The sequence below is a fragment of the Cardiocondyla obscurior genome, linkage group LG20, assembly GCF_019399895.1.
Source record: "Cardiocondyla obscurior isolate alpha-2009 linkage group LG20, Cobs3.1, whole genome shotgun sequence".
Lineage (NCBI taxonomy): Eukaryota > Metazoa > Arthropoda > Insecta > Hymenoptera > Formicidae > Cardiocondyla > Cardiocondyla obscurior.
The window spans coordinates 2,183,985-2,205,330 of NC_091883.1; the positions used below are offsets into that span (position 1 = coordinate 2,183,985).

General features: G+C 44.1%; 1 protein-coding gene across 17 annotated transcripts in view; it reads left to right on the forward strand.

Moving 5' to 3' along the window:
- LOC139110408 (CUGBP Elav-like family member 2) overlaps positions 1 to 21,346 on the forward strand; it is a 396,946-nt gene that overhangs the window by 140,360 nt on the left and 235,240 nt on the right. For 2 of the 17 annotated variants that reach the window (XM_070670198.1, XM_070670196.1), the window contains exons 2-3: positions 6,514 to 6,571; positions 8,734 to 9,378. The exons of 12 other annotated variants lie outside the window; for them this stretch is intronic. In XM_070670198.1, coding sequence (XP_070526299.1) covers positions 9,185 to 9,378 — 194 coding nt within the window. In that variant the 5' untranslated portion in view covers positions 6,514 to 6,571; positions 8,734 to 9,184. 3 more of the 17 variants (XM_070670195.1, XM_070670197.1, XM_070670199.1) reach the window with 3 other exon arrangements.

The window sequence follows — 21,346 nt, forward strand, 5'->3', positions numbered from 1 at the left end:
ATCTACTTTTTACAATTGTTCCGGCGCATTAATGCCATTTCTTCTGGGCTACCGCGGAGGAGTTCCAGTCCGAGCGGGGTATTCGCGCTCATTTTTGTCCTGCCGGAGATTAAAATTTCGATGAGGGATATGGAGACACGGCTGGCTGCTAATTAACTGGAGAATTCTTCTTTTATTAAGCGACACGGTTTACGGCGATCTAATTAAATGAGTGATATTTCCGACGATCCCGAAATTGAAACTGAACATTGCCAATTGCGCTGGATATCAAAATTTATTGATTCGCTTTACGGGCGGTGAAGACTATTTTTTTTTTTTTTTTAATATCGAGACATGCGATAAAAAGCTGCTCGTTGAAGCGACGTATTATTTTGCAACGTCTTCGTATTGGCTTTTAGAATATCCCGTAACAGCAAGAAATTAAAGAACGGTTGCGCAACGATTTTTAATCAGAGGGCCATTACATTTACGTCGACTTTGCTTCAACTGTACTCAATCAGATTGAGCCGGGAGATACATTTAAGCTATCTATCCCTCTTGTCCTGTTACCTTGTCCGTATTGTCGGTACTGGAGATAATCATTCTCGAGGGTCGTAGTCGCGCTTTTTAATCTGCCTTCGGTCTCTCCGCTTTAGCAAATAAGAGGAAAACGGAACCGCCGAAGAAAGAGCCAGCGCGGCCGAGAACGGGAAAAGCCGGGCTGCAATTGAGCAATTTCGTGATTGAAAATACTCGGCGGGAGGCGGTGCGTAACCGTTGTGTCCACGTCAATAACGTTTATCCCCGTTCGGGATCAATCCCGCGAGAGGCGTTTCTTTCGTCGCAGCTTTTTCCCTGATTTCAGGCCGCGCCGCGTCTTTCGCCGGATTCAGCTTTGCTTTGTGAAAAGCTCCGAGCCGTCGCTCTTTAGCGCGACCTCGTATCAGACTTGGGGTCGACTCCAGATTACGGTGGCAGGTTTACTTCGCGACCCACCACGGCGCGAAATTTCATCGCATTCTCTTATTGTATAATATATATCATCGAGGATAAAAACAATTTATCTTGTCTGTTAATTGATGGATTGAGTTCGAAGCGAAGTACATAGATTTATTTCTTTTTCTTAAAAATTCGAAATAATACAACGGAACCGTAGAACCCGAAGCGAAATGCTTTCAGCTGATGTCGACCGACTGATATGATTTGGAGCACTCACCAGAATCTGTAATGCACATGTATGATCGTAGCGGATCGGAAACAGCAATCCATCAATATAGCAGAGGACGACCGAGCTTTCGTCGCTAATCACTAATTAATTAGTCGCGCTATCGGTAATGGGCATTGCTGTCATTCGGTGCCTTGCATAAACATTTCTCACTTATCAGAAAGGGATCGGCTCGCGTAAAAGATCTCGATCGCACGGCATGTAATATTAACACGCGACGTCGACATCTTTTTACTTTTTTTTATTTTAATATGCAGCGCAGTTTATCTAAAAGCTTATTATAATTATTTCACAGAAAGACCACGTTTGAAGTTCCGAAATATTTACTCTAAATCTCCATCGCGCAAATGGAGTACACGTAAATGATTACTATACTTGTGCGCTAACAGTAGGATGTAACCAGCGGGTAACTAGAATATAATTGTTTATACGATAGTATTGTATCATATTGCTGCATTAATTATCGGTGCTGTTGTGCGGCATATGTTTAAAAAAAATTCTAATATCAGTTGAGACGCGTCGATAAACTGCATCATAATGGCCGCTCGTCGCAGTTCCAAAACAGTAATCCATCAATACATCCGCAACGATAGAACTAGCATCCATCGTTAATCTCTAATTAGTCAATTAGCTCACGCAATTTTGCTAATAACGCGGCGCACATCGTCACCGGGCCGACGAATAGTGTGGGGCGCACCTGCTACATAACGTCCGCAACGACATATCCGGCGAACTATAATGCTCTGCCTGCGGTATTCCTATTATGGTTGCATTTATAATTGGCGTTATATCGACGAACTTTAGTTATTCGACGGCTTACGCGCCGCATTTTACCGCGATCCCGCGTCTTCGGCGGCGCAGCCGACGCGCGCCCGCTAAAGTCATTTGTGGCTTATAATTGCTGTACGTGTAATCTTAAATAACAATTACGTAATAATTAAATTTGATCGTAAATTATTAGCCCGCGGCGTAATTACCGAGCATGAATTAGCAAGTATAAATTGTGACATGGAGATATACGTTTAATTAGTTATTGCAATTTATAGGAACATGAGAATCGTATATTAATAGAGTAACGTGTGGTTTAATCACCATCATATAAATGACTGATCATAATAATACACAAATTTTGAACATTAACTTGATTAAGAAAATTAAAAAAAAAAAAAAAAGTTTTTATAAAAAAATATAATATTTTCTCTTCTTCCTGTTATATGAAATTTCAAAATGTGTTTAGAAGTAGAAAGGAAATAAGCAAGTACACGTGAAAACGCTCTTTTAGATATACCTGCATATTTTTTAGATTTTCTTTTTTTTTTCTATCTTTTTTGTTAATTATATCAAGCTATTTTCCGTGGCATCGGTCTGACGCACTTCGTCAATCTTTTCGAAAGTACGAGTTATATACTGCTCCACGCGAGCGTTGCATACGCAGTCGTTTTTATACGGCATTACGCTCGTGCTCCTCGATGAGATTTCGCATCGCATTTCGATATAGAAAATGGAACAAGTTTGAAGAGTAAAAAGCACGCCGCGAGCTGCGAACCGCAGGGGAACATTTCCGACGGGTTGGAAAACGCAAACCTGCCTTTGGCAATTCATGGCGGTAATAACATTCTTGTAACTTTTCATCTTCACACTCTGCATCCTCGCCTCCCCGCGCCGACCGCGCCGTATTTCTATCAGGTGAAGTATCTCTTCCGGCGCGCATTGGAATTCTCGCGCGGACATTCGCGGTTATAACTTTTACAATCGCGAATATACGATGTATTCCTGCGTGGCGCGCGGAGCCGTACGTGTACGCGAAGCACCGCGTAACGAGCATTCGTATTTAATGCATTAAACGGCCGAGCACGGTTTGAAAAGATTCGATCGCGGGAATATTTGTAATCGGGTCAGAGGCGCATTTGCCAAATGGGCCGCGACGAGCGCAATTTTGTTTAGCGGGGGGGAAAAATAAACGCGCTGCTGGAGCGCACAAAAACGAAATAATGTAACGCGCGTAATATTCCGGATAAACGTAATGCCGTGTAATTGTAATTGTACAATAATTTTATCACCGTTCCAACAAACGTCACGTTTTTCGCCGGTTATTGCGCGATTGCGCGCTTAAGTTGGCTATTGACGATATCGACAATAAGATTTTTATTTTTAATTTTTTTTTTTTAAACGCGGGAAACATGTATTGATCAATGTTTCATTATTATTATTTTCTTTTTTGATAATATATTTTATGCGTAAAAAATAATGCGGAGCGAAATGGCGCGGAAACTGATACATATTGTGTCGGAAATTACGCGGCACGAATAGATTCCATTCGCGTTCTCGCACGTTACGTAGATAAAAATTGCGTCTCCCTCGGAAGAGTTTCGTGAAAAACGGGGAATTCATTGATCCTGGTAAGGTCGAGTCGCCGAATGCTTATTGAACTGTCGTACTTTTCGCAAACGACTTTCAGAAAATTTCTCGTTCGCGACTCTCGAGAAGCTCGTGGGTCAGTCCCCGTTTCTCGCGTCGGATAAAACGCCGCCACCCTCGAGAGATTTGTTGTCGAGATCCAACTGGGACGATAACTTATCTGGACTCCGTTGCACTTTAGGGCACGCCGTGGAAAGTTCGCGTGAATAGCGCCAGACTCGCGCGAGTTCTTGTACTTCGGTTTCATTGTTTCCGCACTCGATTCCTTCGGAATCGGTGTTGAAAGAATCGCGATGACATCTCTATATAAATAATAAGGAAAGCATCTCTATAACGCGCGGACGCGCTCAAAGTTTTTTGATTGTTATTATTTTTTTTTTTTTTTTTTTATAAATCGATATCAAAGAGCTGCGCGTCAATTTTATTACGTAAATTAATATATTCTTCGTTAACATGTCGTTCGCTATTGAGATCTACTGGCGGGAGGGGTGCCGGGGAAAGTTTTGCGAACAGATGAAGAAATAAGTGAATCAGATAAATTATATTAGATACGTATGATTCCCTCGCGAGGCACGACTGTCCCGAAGCACGTCATTCGCGGAGAGTCGCACGAACTTTAGGATATGATGTTGAGTTAGGCCGTGTAAATAGTAGGAACCGAGCGTGCTGGAGAGATCCCTCGAAAGAACAATACCTCTTTGTCGGTTTGCAAACGGGACTGTTTCGCCCCGGCAAACAAGTGATGGTTGCTTAGCTATGCAATAACGATACTATCCTACCGCGTGCATTGTTATTTCGGACGAGAACTAGGTGCACACTTCGCTCACAGACCTGCTTATATCCGCCCGTTATTTACGTCTAACGTGCTTTAACGGCTTCAGTCGTCTCTACACAGTGTTACGTCAGATGATAATTCTCAATCGATGACTCGCAATAATTTCACTTCTATGTCCACACGTATCGTGCTATTATGGAATTATAATTTTATTCTATTTTATTTATTTTTTTTTTATTAATTTATTTCTTTTTAATATTTTTTTTCCACGCAATTTTAAATAAAGTCATAAAAGTTTTATCATACAAAGAATAACGAACCGCCCCATGAACTGAAGTGTGACGAGGAAAGTCCCGCTTGAATTACAATGCTTTATTTTACTTTTCGACGAACAAATTTTGCTTCCGTAACTCGTTTCAGAAGCTTACGGACGCTAGGATTGTATCGGGCGGTGCTGCGGAAACTTTTAGAGGGCTTCCCTCTCGATGAAAATATTGCATAGTTAAATATATGAATTTACTCGTATTTGCTGTGTTTACCGGCATGACAATTTCTTTGCAGTAATTATCGATTCCTCTTTATAACGTAATATCGAAATGAAATGTATCACGTATGCAAACGCTCGCAGTATCAATCGCGACGAATTTTCAATTGCTATATTGAATAATGCTCTGTTGTAAACGCGTTTTAATATTTTGCACATCTTTGGTTTGCCGGTATCGCTCATCGATCTGTTATTATTTACCTGTCAAATTACGCAAATTATAAAATATGTAAAAATATTCGCCCTATAAATCTTTCCCTGAAATCATTTCAAAATTTATGTTTTTTTTTTCTTTTTTCTTTGTGCAAAGACTGCTAATTACGAAATGGAAAAAAACCTAAATAAAAATAATGCGATAATTTAACGCTCATATTGGCGCCGTAGCGATGTTAGATATAATTAGATTCCTAATAATAAAAATTTATAAAATTTTTTTTACGTAATTACTAATTTCACATTGTTGTTTCTCCTTCACGATTAATTTTCTCAAGAGATCGCTTTCTCTTCAAGTATTAATTTACGTATTACACCTTTTATCGAATCGTCCCGCAGTTCTAAATTATTTAGCCGCGTTTCGCGCCTTCCAGCCGATCCGTTTTACAACTTCAATTACTTCGGGGCACGAATAACGCCCGCAATATTATTATCGATGTTAGTATATTACGCGATGCCATCCGATGGATCCGTAGCGGCGTTAATCATCGTGCTTATCAGTCAAATGTTGTACCATATGACGCATACCGCACGATAACCTCGGACAACATTTTAAAGTTTTATACTGGAGCCGCTCGAGGATTACGGAAGTGTAATTTAGAAAAAAAAAAAAGGAAAAAAAAATAAAAAGAACACCGCAACGAGCGTCGTTCGATTGTTCCGAAGGGCAATAATTATATAATCGCGAGACTGCTTTCCGCGGGATATTTCTGTTACTTTGGTGGTTTGACGCGCACATCGCCGAGACGCGCTCACTTATACAATAAACGTCAAGTATTTCTTGCCCCGCTGCATCCGCAAGCGCTGCACCGGCGCCGCTCCGTTCGACGGCGGCGTTCGTTGTGCAAGTCACCGCGGCGGAGCATACCGCGTCTTATCTAATCTCCGTGAAGCCGGTCGGTGTCTGCTTCATCGCCTCGGTCTGGTAGTGAGAAAATATTGACGAACATTCTTTCGCTTTTAGCCCATTTCGTTAGGCGCTTCAGGCCCGCTCGGGTCCGGCGTCGCCTCTATTTACGAATCGCGCGCGTGTATTAACGTGTGCTGAGGTGTTAATTAGGTTTTCAGTTCCGCACGTGACTCTATTTTTGATCGGCGTGGCATCGCGATTCCTTATCGCCGTTATCTTCGCTTCGAGAAGGTTCCCCTCTAGTTCTCAGCGTGCGCGCGCGTGTGTTTATCAGGTAAAAATTCATCCGCGCAATCTGAATAGCGAGAGGCGCGTTTATTTTTAACGGCCCGTATCTAACGGAGGATGTCGCGGATTACATTTGGCCTTTGCGTCTTTCGACGCCGGACGACTTCAGCGTTTGACCGCGAGAAGGGGGAGCATGACTAACTGTTGAACATTCTTTGCAGATGACGATCGACATGGCGACGTCGTGAGATCGACACGACTCCTCGCTCTTTATGGATCGTAAGTGATAGCGGGAGAAAGAAATGATCGTCGCTGTGGAACTCCGTGAGAAACGCGCTCCTTAACGCGAAATCCGTCCTGTCCGAAAAACGCCGCGAGGCGCGTCGTCATGACGCGTCTGGATCGCGCATGAACGATCGCATACCAAAGATTAGCTCCGTCGGCAATCCGGGATAAGCCGGTGACTCGAACGGCGCGTCCTGACGTCTAATAGTGTTTGACGTTGGTGGATTCAGGTGCATCGTAAAAATAAAAATAAAAAAACGCGGGGAAGCAGTGAGAGAGTTTCGTTGCCAGTGGCAGAAAAATACGCGAGTGATAAAAAAGGAAAAAAAAAAGAAAGAAAAAAAAAGAGAGAGAAAGAGGAAAGAGAGAGAGAGACTCGCGAGGGATGCGTTCCATGAACGTAGGGTGGGGTCTCCGGGTACCGATAAGGCTTATCCAAAGATACGATGGTCGGCAGCCGCGCTCGCCGAGCCGTCAGTCGTAGTGCTCAGGTGCCGTCGGCGAGATCGTTTCGTCGCCCAGGTCACAGGGATCCCGCGATCCGCGCGTCGTTTTGCAGCTCCGGCGAAGTGTCTTGAAAGTACCGCATCCAGCCAGGCGTGTCCGGTGGTATCGCGTGAGTTCAAAAGGTACGAGCGAGTCGGCTTGAGAAATAAAAAAAAAAAAAAGAAAAAAATCGGAGAGGGAGGCGAGACGCGCCGTAAAATCCACGACGCGAGCGAGAACGATAACGGGCAATCACAGCCACGAGAGCGATTAATCGCCGCTTCCAGGGTGCCTCGAGTTTTTAATTTGACGCTTTAGCGCGTTAAGTGGGCGGCGACAAAGAGCGCCCGCGTGTATTGAGGGTAACGAAAAAGAGCGGCCGAGGGTGGCAAGGGCGAAGGGAAACTTGAGCAGAGAGCCGTGGGAGGAGGCAAAAATGTGTGCAGGACAAAAGGCTTAGGGTGTAGCATATCAAGATATAGTTTCCACCCGCCTCTCCGCTTCGGCCTTGTCTTCCTTTTTTTTTTCTTTTTTTTTTTTTCTTTTTGTTCCTTCTTCTCTCGACTTTTTCGCCGTCGTTTACGGCGTGAGCCGCGGCGTGTGCTCCGTCCTCTTCTCGACTTTCCGTATCGCTCTCGCCGCATCGCGCGCTTTGTACAGCTTCCGCTCTCGCGTACTAAATTATGTGCGATCTCTTTGATATTCGACAACCGTTGTACTTCCGGTAATTATATCCCGTCCTCGCCGCGAATTCGCTCGTTCACACCTCAGCTCGCATTTTTTCTTTTTTTTTTTTTTTTCCCCTCTTTAAACCGGCGCTCTCTCGTCTTTCGCCCTCGTCAGACCTTAGAATGTAATTTCCCGAAATCTCTTTACCGCGAGTTCTCACATTTGCCGCGTGGCCTCGCTTTCTCCTTCGACGTTGCATCCTGGCAAAAGTTCCTTCGCGGCAAGTCGAAAACTAATTCGAATTCTCCGGCGACGGATTCGCCGGTGTGTCGTTTCCGCCGGAGCTTTATCGGTTTCTTCCCGCTGCGCGTGTCTCGCGTGTTCTTGGCTCTTGCCCACTCAGGATTTGACCCGCCGAGGAACGTGCGCGAAACAAAGGGGGGGAGTTCGCGGGGTCACGGCAATTCGGGCAACTTTGGGAGTTACGCAGATGAGGAAAGGAGGCGAGAGGCGGACTGCGAGAGAAAGGCCGAGGGAAGAATACCGAGCGGTAAACGGGCGAGCCGCACATGACTCTAGTTTCTAATTAAACTTAAACTTTTAATTGACTCGTTGTAAAGCAAGTTTACAACGCACGCGCTTGCTTAGCTCCGATACATTTTTACTGTCAAAAATTTGAATACCCGGGAAGGTTCATTCGAAATAAATTTTCACGAAATCGAGTTGAACAATATAAATAAACGCTGAAGATGATAATATTAAAACGGAATGAAAAATAAATGTAATGGAGAGTGGCGTGTGATAATTATATTTTTTTTTTTAATAATTATTATAATGCTCAGTCCGTATCGACGGTATTGCGCCACGTTAGTCTACACGAATCCCAAACCGATAGCGAGCGCTCGTTGATTAAACTTAACAATACGCGCGTCGATAAATGCGTAATAACCCATCCACGCATGTAGATAAAATCTTTATCAGTCACCGATACTTGTCCACAGGGCTTCGTACTCCCCACCCGCACCTGGATCGTGTAACAACGGATCTTGAAAGACGCTCATAACCCGTCCGAGTTCTTAAGTGTACGAAAGATCGGATTAATCGCTCGTACGCCGCTCGTGCAAATTGAACGAGAGACTTGAGCGCGGAAGCCAGCTTTTTTCAGCCTGCGTGACGTCGCGTCGTAGTGCTTAATCTAACGTGATAAGTGTGTGCACCTCGCGCCGAGGTTTCGGGCGCGAGATCGCCGGCTCGCGGAATCAAGAGTAAACCCCCCGTGAGTGCCGTTCGGAGTTTTCGCCCCGGGACCCCCGAGAAGTGATTTTGTTCGCGCCCGTGCAGTTGAGTTTGAGGGTTGACGCCTTCAAACCGTAAGCGTAAATCCTGTCTTCCTCAAGGATAAACGAGGCCGAGCGAAAGAGGCACCGTCAACCGGTCGCCAAGCGGACTCCCATGAAAATGCTACAGTCGCTGAATGCTCTGGCGGGCAAAATCTCGCCGGGCTCACCCACCGACAGCAACGCCAATAAGGTGCACATGCATAACAACAACAATAATAACAACAACGTGCACCACCATCCCTACTCGAAACAGCAGACCCAGCCGTCTCCGTCGCACTCGGCAAACGGTGACCAGAAAGAGAACACGTGAGTTTCTTATCATTGCTTTTTACGCTACGAAGTTGCAGAGGGAGAATTTTTGTATGCCGTTATTATATCATTTGATTTTTAATAGGTGTATTTTTGAGGCAAGAGAAGAACTTCGACCGTCGACAGTTAATTCATCTCCGTTTTTTTTATATTTTTTAAATTTTTTTTATGATTATTAAATTTGAAGAAAATAATAAAATAATTGCCGTCATTTTCTTGCAAGTACTTCGAGAATCATGAATCGCGGGGTCGTCCCGAGAAAATTGTCGTTCCACGGGAATATTAAGTAACAATAACGTTAAATTATTTGCCGCTCCGGCAAATTGTTAATTGCAGTTACAAAACTCAATGTTGTTCATTAGCACGTTGTTGAATAATTGCCGACTAATGCGAAAGTAGGTCGCCCATATTGCGATTACTCATTTCGCACTGATAACACGGGCTACGGAAATTTCTGCATCACGTCGGATTGGCAAATCTCGCGGCCCATTGGCAATCTGTTAAAATGTTTTGTTTACACTGCGCCGGCTTATGTACATCATGCAGAAGTTCGTTGTTATCGCTGTGTTTCAGAGTTAATTAACATATTCAAGAGGCGGTTGCAACAACATTAACGTTAACCGCGCATAACTAGAGTTTCTTGCTTTGTACTAATGATATAACGCAGCGCGGTGTCGCGCGCCGACGCTGTTATTATATCCAATAACAGTTACTTAACATACACATCGCAGGTGCACGTAGGAAAGAACTTCGCAGCTGATTAACCGGCGCCGGGATTCAATTGCGATACAACGGCGGCTAATTAAATAATTTCTCCGAACGGAACTTCGTTGAAACGACCGAAAATAATCTCCCGTCCGAAATTATGCCGGCGCGATTAATCTAATAACGTTGACAAAACAGCTGCCGTGACTTCGAAACGAGTTTAAAATTGTTTTACGGCTTAGGAAGTTTTTATACTTTGAGGGAGTTGAAGCAACAATCGTCGTTTCGGCTGTAACAGTTACGAGGATTCTTTTATATTCGCTAAGATAACGCTGCGATCTTTTTCAAGTAATCGTTGATTTTTAATTTTTCTCTTTTTCCTCTCTTCCCCCCCGTTTTTTTTTTCTTTGTTATTATTCGCGACGGCGAGTGGAAAATGTAATTTAACGCTTATCCTGTGCCATTTGTGGCTCGCTTCTTCTTCTCTTTTTTTTTTTCCCCCTTTTTTTCGTAATTTTATTGCACGCGAAAGCCGAGAATGAGATACTTCTTGGCACGGAAAAAACGTGCCGTGAGAATATTCGATACGAGACTTCCTTCGTAACGGAAATTCAAGCGGAAGAGAAGAGGAAGCGCATATAATATTAGAGGCACAATATATAAGAAACATTACGCTTTGAAGCGCTCGCGCGCGCGCTTTTCCTTCCTGTCGAGTAAAGAATTCCCTGTAACATTTTGATGAAGAACGACAAGATTTCGTTAAAATAAACAACGTAGAGATCCAAATTCCGCTAATTGCATTTTATCGGCTTTCAGGCCGAGAGCGCTCGAAAGTGTGGCCTTACGTCATCGTAGATAATCCGTAACTTTTTCATAAGCACGGCTTTAAAAAAGGCTGTTTACGAGGACAAAGAGGCTCCTAGAACAAGAGCTCGCGTTTCTGCGCTATGCTCTTTTCTAATGGAAAAAGTATTTATGCGCAGAAAATGTCACAACGCTCTTCATCATCGTAAAGTATTCCCTTTAGCGTGTGCTCCGGTATTCTTTCAGGAATCATAAAAGAGACCGAGAGAAAAATGGCAGAAGGGCGGCGGGGGGGGAGGGGAGGAGGGGAGATAGTGTAAAGAAAGGAGAACGGTAAAGAAAGGACGACAGGAGAGCGTTTATAGAGAAAATATTTTTTTTATCATCGAACGTCGGGGTGAGCGTTGTCGCGGTCGGCGAAGGGGTGCGCCGCTTCATTATTTCGTTACGTCGCGTTAAAGTTCGGCTTCCGCGGAACGCCGATGGGCAGGGGCCTAGGGTAACTCGCCGACATTCCTCGATGCGAGAAAGCTAAATCCTTCGGTCGCGCCGTTTCTCACGTTTAGCTCGTCGCCGTTTCTAAGACTTTTTCATCTACCCCCCGCAGGGTGGAGGTCGCTAAAATATGTGCTTTATGTAAATCGAGAGGGACTTAAAGTGTGAAATTTCCCTCCTTCTTTCTCTTTTTCTTTTTTTTTTTTTTTTTTAATATTTTGAAGCTAACTAGAATTTTAATATAATAAATACCGAAAAATATATACTTTGTCTTTTTTTTTCTTTTTTTTTTGTTTTAATGAATATGTGCATTTATTATTGAAACCTATAAAATTTAAATTTTATACTGTACGCTGTCGAAACAGTGTAAAAGCAAATCATTGAATGGGATGGTTGAAGTGTAATGGTATTTCGTCAGAGAGATAAATTCTTTTTTTTTTTTTTAATATAATTACTCGACACGCTGCCGATAAATCACATAAAATGGTATCGCTAAATAGAAAGCGCGTAACACATTGTCACGTATAATGCCGGTAACATAAAATAAATGATATATCGATGCGCGCGCGCGACGTATGATGTTTATTTTAATTTTACGCCATGCAAATATGCGCCGATATCACTATACGACTGATATTATTTATGGAGTCATCTGCGATATAATGTCGCAATGAGCAGTTTGGTTGTGTCATTTGCTTTAATAAGTGGTGCATAATGCAGCAATATTATTACAATTTTACTTTTATATAATACAATATTGCGAAATAATAATACATCATTTATTTTATATTTTTATATATTTAAATTAGTTGAATATAACAAATAATAAAGAAAAAAAAAAAAGAAAAAGAAAAAGAAACTGAAGAAACACGATATATATTTCTTTCGAGTCGAGCGAGGGACGATTGTGAGGTAAATTGTTACATCAGTTTACGAGAGCGCAGTAACGGTATACTAGGTTCCTTGACAATTGTAGGGTTTAAGTGATATGTGCGGCTCTAGGGAGGAATTCGTTTAACAAAAGGGTCGCTGTGGACCCTAAAGGTCGCGCGGGGGGGTTCCTTTATCTAGATTCGAATGCTTCACCACGCTGGAAACACATAGAAATTAATTTTCACTTGTCGACAGGTACGATTTCTATCTACTTGCCTCGGAGAACGATTAGGGTATCCCGCGCAGTTTACTCACGGTGAATTACGTAAATATTTGTCGTTCCCAAGCAACGCGAATAGTGTCTTACGTTCGCGCATTCGTCGCATTATCGCGCCTGTATCTGGAGCGTTGATAACAATCCTTATCGAATCTTAACGTCGCCATATTAGTCTTGGCGGAGATAAAGAGATACCCGAGCGCGCGGCTTGCTGCGCGGCTTGCATTTTATTTCATACGTATTCGGTTTTAATATATGCATATACGAACGTTCGTACGTGCGCCGTTAATCTGCGAGATACTTGCGGCGCGAGAGTAGCACTGCGAGATTGGAAATTATATTATCCAACAGGCGAATTGGAACTCTCTGCAAACAGTATTACCGCGCCATCCATCTTCCTATCGGCACCTCCCCCCTCCTAACAAACTTCACCGATAGATCATTTTTCTATCTTCGAGTTGTCGTATCCGGTCACGTATCCTGGCGATAGATTCTCGTATTCTGCCTTCGTAGCAGGGCTCCACGGGGGCCGCTCGAATCGCCTCGCGTACTCGCCGGTCTCGCGTCCGCTTTCACGAAAATTAAATCCGTATCGATGAAGCGTCGGACGCAAAAGGTCCGAGAGTCCTCTTTTCCGCGTTTTTACCCGAGGGTGAAATCGATCGCGCGCGTATGCGACAGACATCGTCGCCGTCGCTTTCCGCTCTTCGCGGGGAGAAATGAGAAACGTTTAAACGTCCACGCGAAGCTGGCGAATGCCGCAGCCCTGTTGGCGGAATCGACAAGATTTACCGTCCTAACGGGAATCAAGACACCGAGATTCTGCGGTACCATTGTTAGGCTTCGGCACTTCAGCACCTCTCGTAGCCGACAACTATTTTAGCGACGTATGCGATCGTTTCTCGGATACCGAAAGAAAGATGAAACAGATAACACATGTCCGGAACATGCTCGCGTTTTCTGATTCAACAGAACGAAATCGTTAAAATAAAATTATTTTTTTCTTAAGCGGTTTAAATATTAAAAAATAAATTTTTTTAAAAACCCACCCATTAAAATGTAAACTAAATTTGTCACGTCTCGGAGGCTTCAAATCTGGCATTTTCATTCTTCGATTTATTTATTCCGGGAGGAGCTTGTCAACACGAAATTCTGCTAAATCTTTTCAAAAGTGCTCCAGCATGCCACTTCTGGCGAGCGCACGAACGAGAGACATAAAGAGTCAGGCAGGGGAGGAAAACGGAGGAGGCGGAAGACGATCCCTAATGCTGGTAGTAGTCTGGAGTTGCAGGCGGGATGGGAGGGAGGGGAAGGCATCGTCTGAGGAAAAATCTGACAAATCCGACAAATCCAAATACATAAAACCCCGGCGAGCACGCGCGCCTACACACCACTTCGAGGGATACGCCGAACTTCCTCTTTTCCACGGCTACGGCCAAAACCAGACCTGTTCCCCCTCCTCCCCCCTCCTTCCTCTCACCTTGGCACGTGTGCAGAAACGTCCTGCTCGTGTCGGTGGTTACGCGTTCTCCTCGGCGGAGCCGAGCATTGGCGTTGCCCGCGAGGCAGCGTGGCACGTAGCCGTGATATTGTCACATGCCTCCGGCACGAAAGCTCCAAATTGTATCGTCGTCGCGTCGCGGTGCATGTGCGACCGACGATTCTCACCCTCCCCGCGTGTGCGTCTGGCCTCCTCTCTTCTTTCCGGCCCTCACCCCCTCGACGTCACCCCATACCGTTCGCACCGACGACAATAATATCCGACACGCTCCAGCTATTCCTTCTCTTTTCGAGCTGACGGCATTGTCTTGCAGTTTTCCCCCCTCTCGCCCTTCCGCCCCCCCCTTCTCTCTTCGGTTTCCACCGCGCGACGATCGGAACGGCACGTTCGAGAACGCGGGACGTAAGAATGCGCGATTGGTAAACGAAAGAAAAAAAAAAAAGAAAAAAAAAAGTTATTACCTTCCGTAACGGAGTTCCGTTAGAGCGAGTTCTGACACGTGATATTTGCGATTTTATGTTAAAATAAATTTCAACGTAAATTTATTGATTTTATTTTATTATTGCAGTATTAATGTGTAACTTTTTAAAATGTACGACTCGGAATATATTATTAAAAGGCTTTATTGAAATTCTAGCGGCGATTTTTCGTCGATTCTAAAATTTATTAAAATTTAATGTTATTACGGATATTCCAATATTCACTTACGTTGTGATTAAATTCTAAAATAATAATTCGTTTAAATTATATTTTTACGACGTGAATATAATTTCTAACAGTGATCTGACGGATTCTTCTTTTAACGATTACCGTTTTAATAATTTCCAAATTTACGCTCGACACAATTATTTTCAATAATTAATTGAAATTTAATATTATTGTATAATTCAATTGACTTTACTATTTAATTCTAAAGTAATTCGTTTACATTATATTTCACGACGTAAAGTACAAATACTATTTCTGACGATAAACCCGACGAGATTCCTGTTCTTCGGACTATTTCAACGTAATAATTTCGACATCGACGTCTGACGCGTTTGTTTCAACGTTATTTTAAAAAAGACACTTTCCAGAGATTGAATCTCGCGTAGTCTCGCGTCACCATTCATGCTTCCGGTGACAAGCTATTATCCTCTCACCTCAGACGCTCGTGCCGCGCCGGCACACTCACCGGATATTCGTTCATCATAATTCAATCTTGCCGTACGCCGTTCGGTGGCGGCGGCAAGCCGATCAAATTCTTCGCGCCGGAGGGCAAAATTTTACCGACGAATCTATTTAAGCGGATAACGGAGTCGTTACTTCCCTCGCTAATCCGCCGGAGCTTCCGGCAGCGCGGCCTCGGTCCGCGGGCACCGCTCTCAGCATCCGGTAATCTCTCGCGGCGACGATCTTCTCAGCGAAACAGCGGGCGAAGCGTGGAAATAGGTGCGCGGAAGACGACAGGGCGATTTGTAATATGACGTAACTCGCTGGTTCTATAAACCGACCGCGAAATAAGCGTAATCACTGACGGACAAGCATTCACCGGGGTTGTAACGCGACCATACGACCCATAGCATCACGTTACCGCGCTATAACCCGGATGGTCAGTCATAACATATTCCATTATGTTAACCTGCTGTCATTCTCGCCATTACGGCGACATAAAATCGAAACTAATTTTAATCTATATTTTTCTTTTCTTTTTCTTTTTTCTTGCTCGCTCGTGCAAATTAATTGACCGGTTATCGTTTTCCTTCGTCTCTCTTCGCACGTTGATAAAATAAATCAAGCTCCTCGAGAATAATTAAAAATAAATCAGAGAAACGTGCGTTTGTCGTTTCCCATCGAATTTGCTCGGTGTTATAATATTAATTGAATGATCGCGGCTCGAACAACGGCGCTAAATTCTCGGGAACCGCGCGAGTCTCTTGAATGTAAAACAAAACTGTGTCCATTACAGCGGAAAGCAGGCTTAACAAAGTTGGCTATTAGAATAGCAGCGATATCGATTAAAGCAACTAGCGTCGCGGAAAAGTTGAAGACCGGTATCCGAAAACGTGTTACGAACTTTCTGCCAGTACCTACTCGTACGTGCACGTTGCTTCTTTTGTGCCCCGCGCCGAATGCGCGTCGGTTATTAATGTGCTCCCGTTAAAGGGAAACACGCGGCAGCACTTTTATTAATTATAGAAACAAAATTACACGTCCTGTTGAACAAATGTTGTTATGCAGTGCTAATTAAATTTTAATTGAAACTGTCACCTGCTCGTGTCGTTGAGTTATATATGACGATGACGCGCGTGCAGCTCAAATCAAGTGACATAATTCTGTTGACGCGGCACCGCTCAATAGTTCCGCGGAAGTATTTTTCCGTATCAGTTACGGAGTATAAGACGAGAATTGGTTTTTAAAAAGGGAAATGCCGACTAGGGAAAAAAAAAACCGTAGGTGTTTCACGCGGAATGAGATCACGCGCTGACTTTTCTGAAACCAGCGGCGGAATAACGCCTCGTTGATATACTGTTAAAATTTATAATTCGCCGTGCTCGTTAAAATTCAACGCGGAACGCCCGTTCCTCGGTCTTTCATGCGATATTTATAATATTGTTGAAAGAGAGCGCGCAGGCAGTTTGCCGCACGTTCGGGCGTTCTATTTACGCGATAAGTGTAAATGCATCGGCAAACTCGCGGGGACGACAATGCGCAAATTCGCGATAGAATTCGGTTGTTACACAGCCCGTCGATGCCGCCGCGTTTCAGCATTGCCTCCGATTCATTATCAGCGCGTAGCGCGAGGAATCGCGCCAACGGGAAAAGCGCATTCGCGAGGATGCGGCGGACGAGCCCTGCCTGTGGCTGAAAGGAAAAGTTACTTGTCCTAGCGACCTACTTTTCCCGTCGCGTTTGTCGTCGTCGTCGCCGGCAACTCGGCTCGTGTTCCCGAGCGGGGTGGCGTTCGTTGTTTACAACGACGACGGTCCTTTGCAAACGAACAAGGAGCCTCTTTGTAAAAGGGTTATAATCGAAGCGGCATTCACCCCACTGCCGCGGGGGCCGCTCCGCATCGCCTGGTATAAAGTATCAATGGGTATCTCTACCCGTGAAGGAAAACGGAAGCTCCGCTGTGCGAGAGACACAATTAGCTACGCATAAATTACAGCGCCGTCGGTTCGATCGTGATGCCGAGATTGCGAGCGATCGCTTTGAAAAAAAAAAAAAAGAACGCCGTTGAGTCGAGACCGCCGCGTTGCAAATTATATTCCGAAATGTACCCTAGACCGTTACGTGCTACATTTATATAACGTGTGTCAGTCGATGAATTTTTCCAGACGAGTCGCCACGAATTGCGAAGATAAGCACAGGCGGCGGGGACGCCACGTAACGAGATAAGAATAACTGATATCCGCCGCGGGGCGTTTTGACACGATTTTATTGTCTCGGTTTCCCTCGGCCGATCGAGTGACCGTTTCATCGCGCCGGGGAAACTGGTGCCCGCCTTCGCGGCGTTCTCGTTTCCCTTTGACGATTAGGACTTTACACGCTACGGGAGCCATATGAATAAAGAATAAGGGCATACGTAACATAACGTCGAGACGGCGCGCGTACGTGGTCGTACGTACCGTAAACACGTGCCGACACGTACTATCGATCTCGTGCAAAATTAAAGTGCACGCCTGCGAGTTCCCGCAGTCGTAGCGTTCATAAATTATTCTCGCGACCCGAGCCCTTGACCTCCGCAACAATTACCGTGATTCCCGTGAACGTTCCGCCGCGGGCGTCTCGCGTTTATCTCGCGGACCGGCCGCGAGAGTTCCGCCGGCGTGCCGCCCGCCGCGAGTTCGGCAACCGAGCCGCCTATTAAGTCGCTCCGGAGTGCTTGAACTTGATTCCCAGGGCACGCGATTCTCTCGGCCGATCGATCGATTCGCGCGGTTCACCTACCTTTTCCATTTAGGAACAGCACCCGCCGCCAGCACGAAAAGGATTCTTATCACCTGCTTCAACGTCCGCTCTAGATACAATCTAGCCGTGCGAAATTAAGCCATATCTAATTCATACGAATTTAATTCCACGATAAACTCCAACCCGGACTTCGAATACTCCTTTGGGAAAAAAAAAAACTCATGCAAATCCGTACGCATTGGTAATAAATATATTCCCGCGGTCTGATCGCGCGATTTCACGGCCATGTTAAGTTCGATAAAATTCAAGGAGAATCAAATTAATTTTCTTTCACACCCGCGCGGAGTGCGCAGGTCGATTTGTTGAATATTGAATTAATCCCGTGACTAACACCACGGTATTAAAATCTTTACTTCTATTCGATGGTGAGTTTTTATTAATAAAAACCTGTAGTTGAATAAACGTTTGCGGCTTCGGAATAGTTTCCCGTACATCTGTTTATCGGTCGAGCTTTGCATATTTCCTCAATGATTTATCACGTTGCGTGTAATGCAATTTATTTTTGCGTCGTGTTACGCAAAGCATATTTGAATTTTATTCGAAATAAATGCTTCCCAAAATATCACTAGTCAAGTTAAACGAGGTCCGGTGATAATGACTATCGTGTAATTTATCTCGATTAGCGATATGCCCACGCAACATGAGAATGATCGATCGGCTCGCGAGCTTTCCAACCTATCGAGCTATTCGCGTTCTTGTAATGATATAACACATCATTAACGTAATCGTGAATAATCGGTTCGTACGAGTAATATTTTCCGATTACACTTTGCCATACATTATTTACGCGTCTCATTTATTCAGGAAACGTTACGGTTGACATAATCAGGAAGAAATCGATTTATCTTTAATTGAAATTAGATATAGACGTCATATGCATTATTTAACCTTTTTATTAATTGAAGAGCGATATAATAGTATTTGATAATTAGAAATAATTCTGTTCGAAAATTACGTGGGATAAAGCAAAGCAATTTCTTTCTGTTTTCTTTTTCTTTTTTTTTTTTTTTCGGCGTTTCTCTTTTTACGATCGAGATAAGCAACCGACTCTAGAAGAGAGGCACTTCATGGTTTGGTATTTTCTGGAACTTATCCTTTTGTTTTAGATCCGTCTTCCTACAGAAAGCAGCTACACGAAAGTCCACTCCAACCACTTAGCGAAAACTAAGTTACGAAGTAATTTTTCATTTTCCTTAACTGCCAGGTGTCTTACTGTGTATCGGTTGATTCGATGAGAAACGTAGAGGAATATCAGTAATCCAGTTAGGAAGTATTTCTCGAAGCCGCGCTATTAGATCTCTTCGATTCGCTTCTATCTCACCCCCGACGTTCTTCACGAGAAGCTGTTGCAGCAGATTTCACGATAACTTACTGAAACGCGACGTTTTTGACCAATAACAAAGCTAAACGAGGAATTAATTTAATCATTCCACTTGTGATACGATATTATGTAGACGTTAAAAGTGATTAAAGTATATATATTACACGATTCAACTATTTAATTTAATTTAATTCCTAGTCGCGAAAATTATATAAATAGCGACCGTAATTATTCTTTCCGAAACGGTATTTACATTTTAATTAAATAATCATATCGAGAGCGCCATTAATTTTTTTTTTCTTTTAATTTTTGTTTCGTAATCGCCCCGCAATATATTTCTATTCAATAATACGAAATCGATATTTCTCCGCGACGTTTGAAATGTCACGCTGGCAGTCTGTTGCTAACTGGTGGCACGTTCCGTGAGTATCGGGGTGAAATTTATTCGATGGGCTAATAACGCGGTCGGGTCGCAGACCGCGGTAGTATCAAATTCTGCCTTCGATTTTGCCCTTCCGCAGTTTCACCCCCGCTTGGCGGGGTCCCTACGAAGGCCCTACCTACCCTATCCGCTAACATCGGCTCCACCTATGCTCAATCCGGGCGCCCATTCGCATTAGCATGTTATTGGGCGGTTGTTTACTTCGGGTTAATCGTCACCTCTGGCGCCAACGATGCGGCAACCGGGTGAAAAGTAATGGAGGGCCGTGGCGATTTCATCGAACAGAGTCCCTTTCGATTTACCGGCGGATCGTGATATAGTGGAAAATTAATTATAATCGTACCGAATGCAATTATCATTCGATTAAACACATATATATATATATATATGTTTTACATGGGAGAAGATAGATTCCGCATCCATCAGATCGGGACGAAGGGACTCGAGCGAGCTACAAGGAAAGGCAATTAGGAAAATTGCTGTGAGAATTACAGCGCCAGACGAGATTGCGCCGGTTGCAGGCGTTTTTAATAAATAAACATTCCGACGGACGGACGCGCGTCTTTCTTCCATCGTAACGTCACAAATGAATCGCGACCGGATTTAATCCTGGCAGACAGTGTCGCGTGTCCCGCCGGTGTTAAAATCTGCAAAGCGCGAGCGCGGGAAGGATGGAGAGTTAATTAAACGAATAAATAACGTAACAAAGCCTCGGGTGAGGAATCCGGAGACGTCGAGGAGAGAGGAAGGGAGACGGCGCGGGTGGTTGAGAGAGAACGACGTAGGTAAACGGGGACGGCGTAAACGCGAGGGCGATGTACGGGAGCAAGAGAACACGACCGCACTCCCCGGTTCTCTTTCAGCGACTCCGTGTTACAGATATATGCCATATTGTCTGCACCTTCCATTCTTCTTCACCCTCAGCCCGAAAAGCACGCGATGTCCTACGATCCTTTGCCTTTGCCTTTCATCCCGTTTGTCATTATTGCTCACTGCGCCTTTGCCGCGTCCACGGGCGCCTTCTCCGCGGACTCTTCGGCAACGAGCTGATACTTTGAGCATTTCGGAGCGTCGTATTACACTCTGTTTCAGTCGCACGTTAATTAAAAAGCGTTGACGTATAAAGCTATCCGACGTATAAAGATCCGCGGCGATGGAGATACCGGCTCGACCAGAGCTTCGAATTGATTTCGAATTACTTGAAGATCGGAGAACGGCAAATTGAGGAAAAAAAAACAAACTGTGAAAGCTATACTTGCAAACACGAATTTTTTTTTAATATTTTTGCCGTGTTACAATTTTATATATATTTTTTTTCCCCAATTTTGATTACTTACAGATTTTTACATTTAAAGCCTGCGAGAGCATTTAATTAATTTTCGGATTTTTCACACAAAAATCCTTATCGCGAGACTGCGATCTTCAAACTGGGAGAAATCCGTCATTTTAAACTTGTCTGCGGCAGAAACGTTCAGGCTTCGCGGAAAGAGCTTGCCGACATGCAATTCGAGAAACTACGAATTAGTCTCTTTGGATACTTTCGTGGTACGGCGAACCGGTAGGGCCATAAAAATCCGCGATTGCTACCTTGGTCCC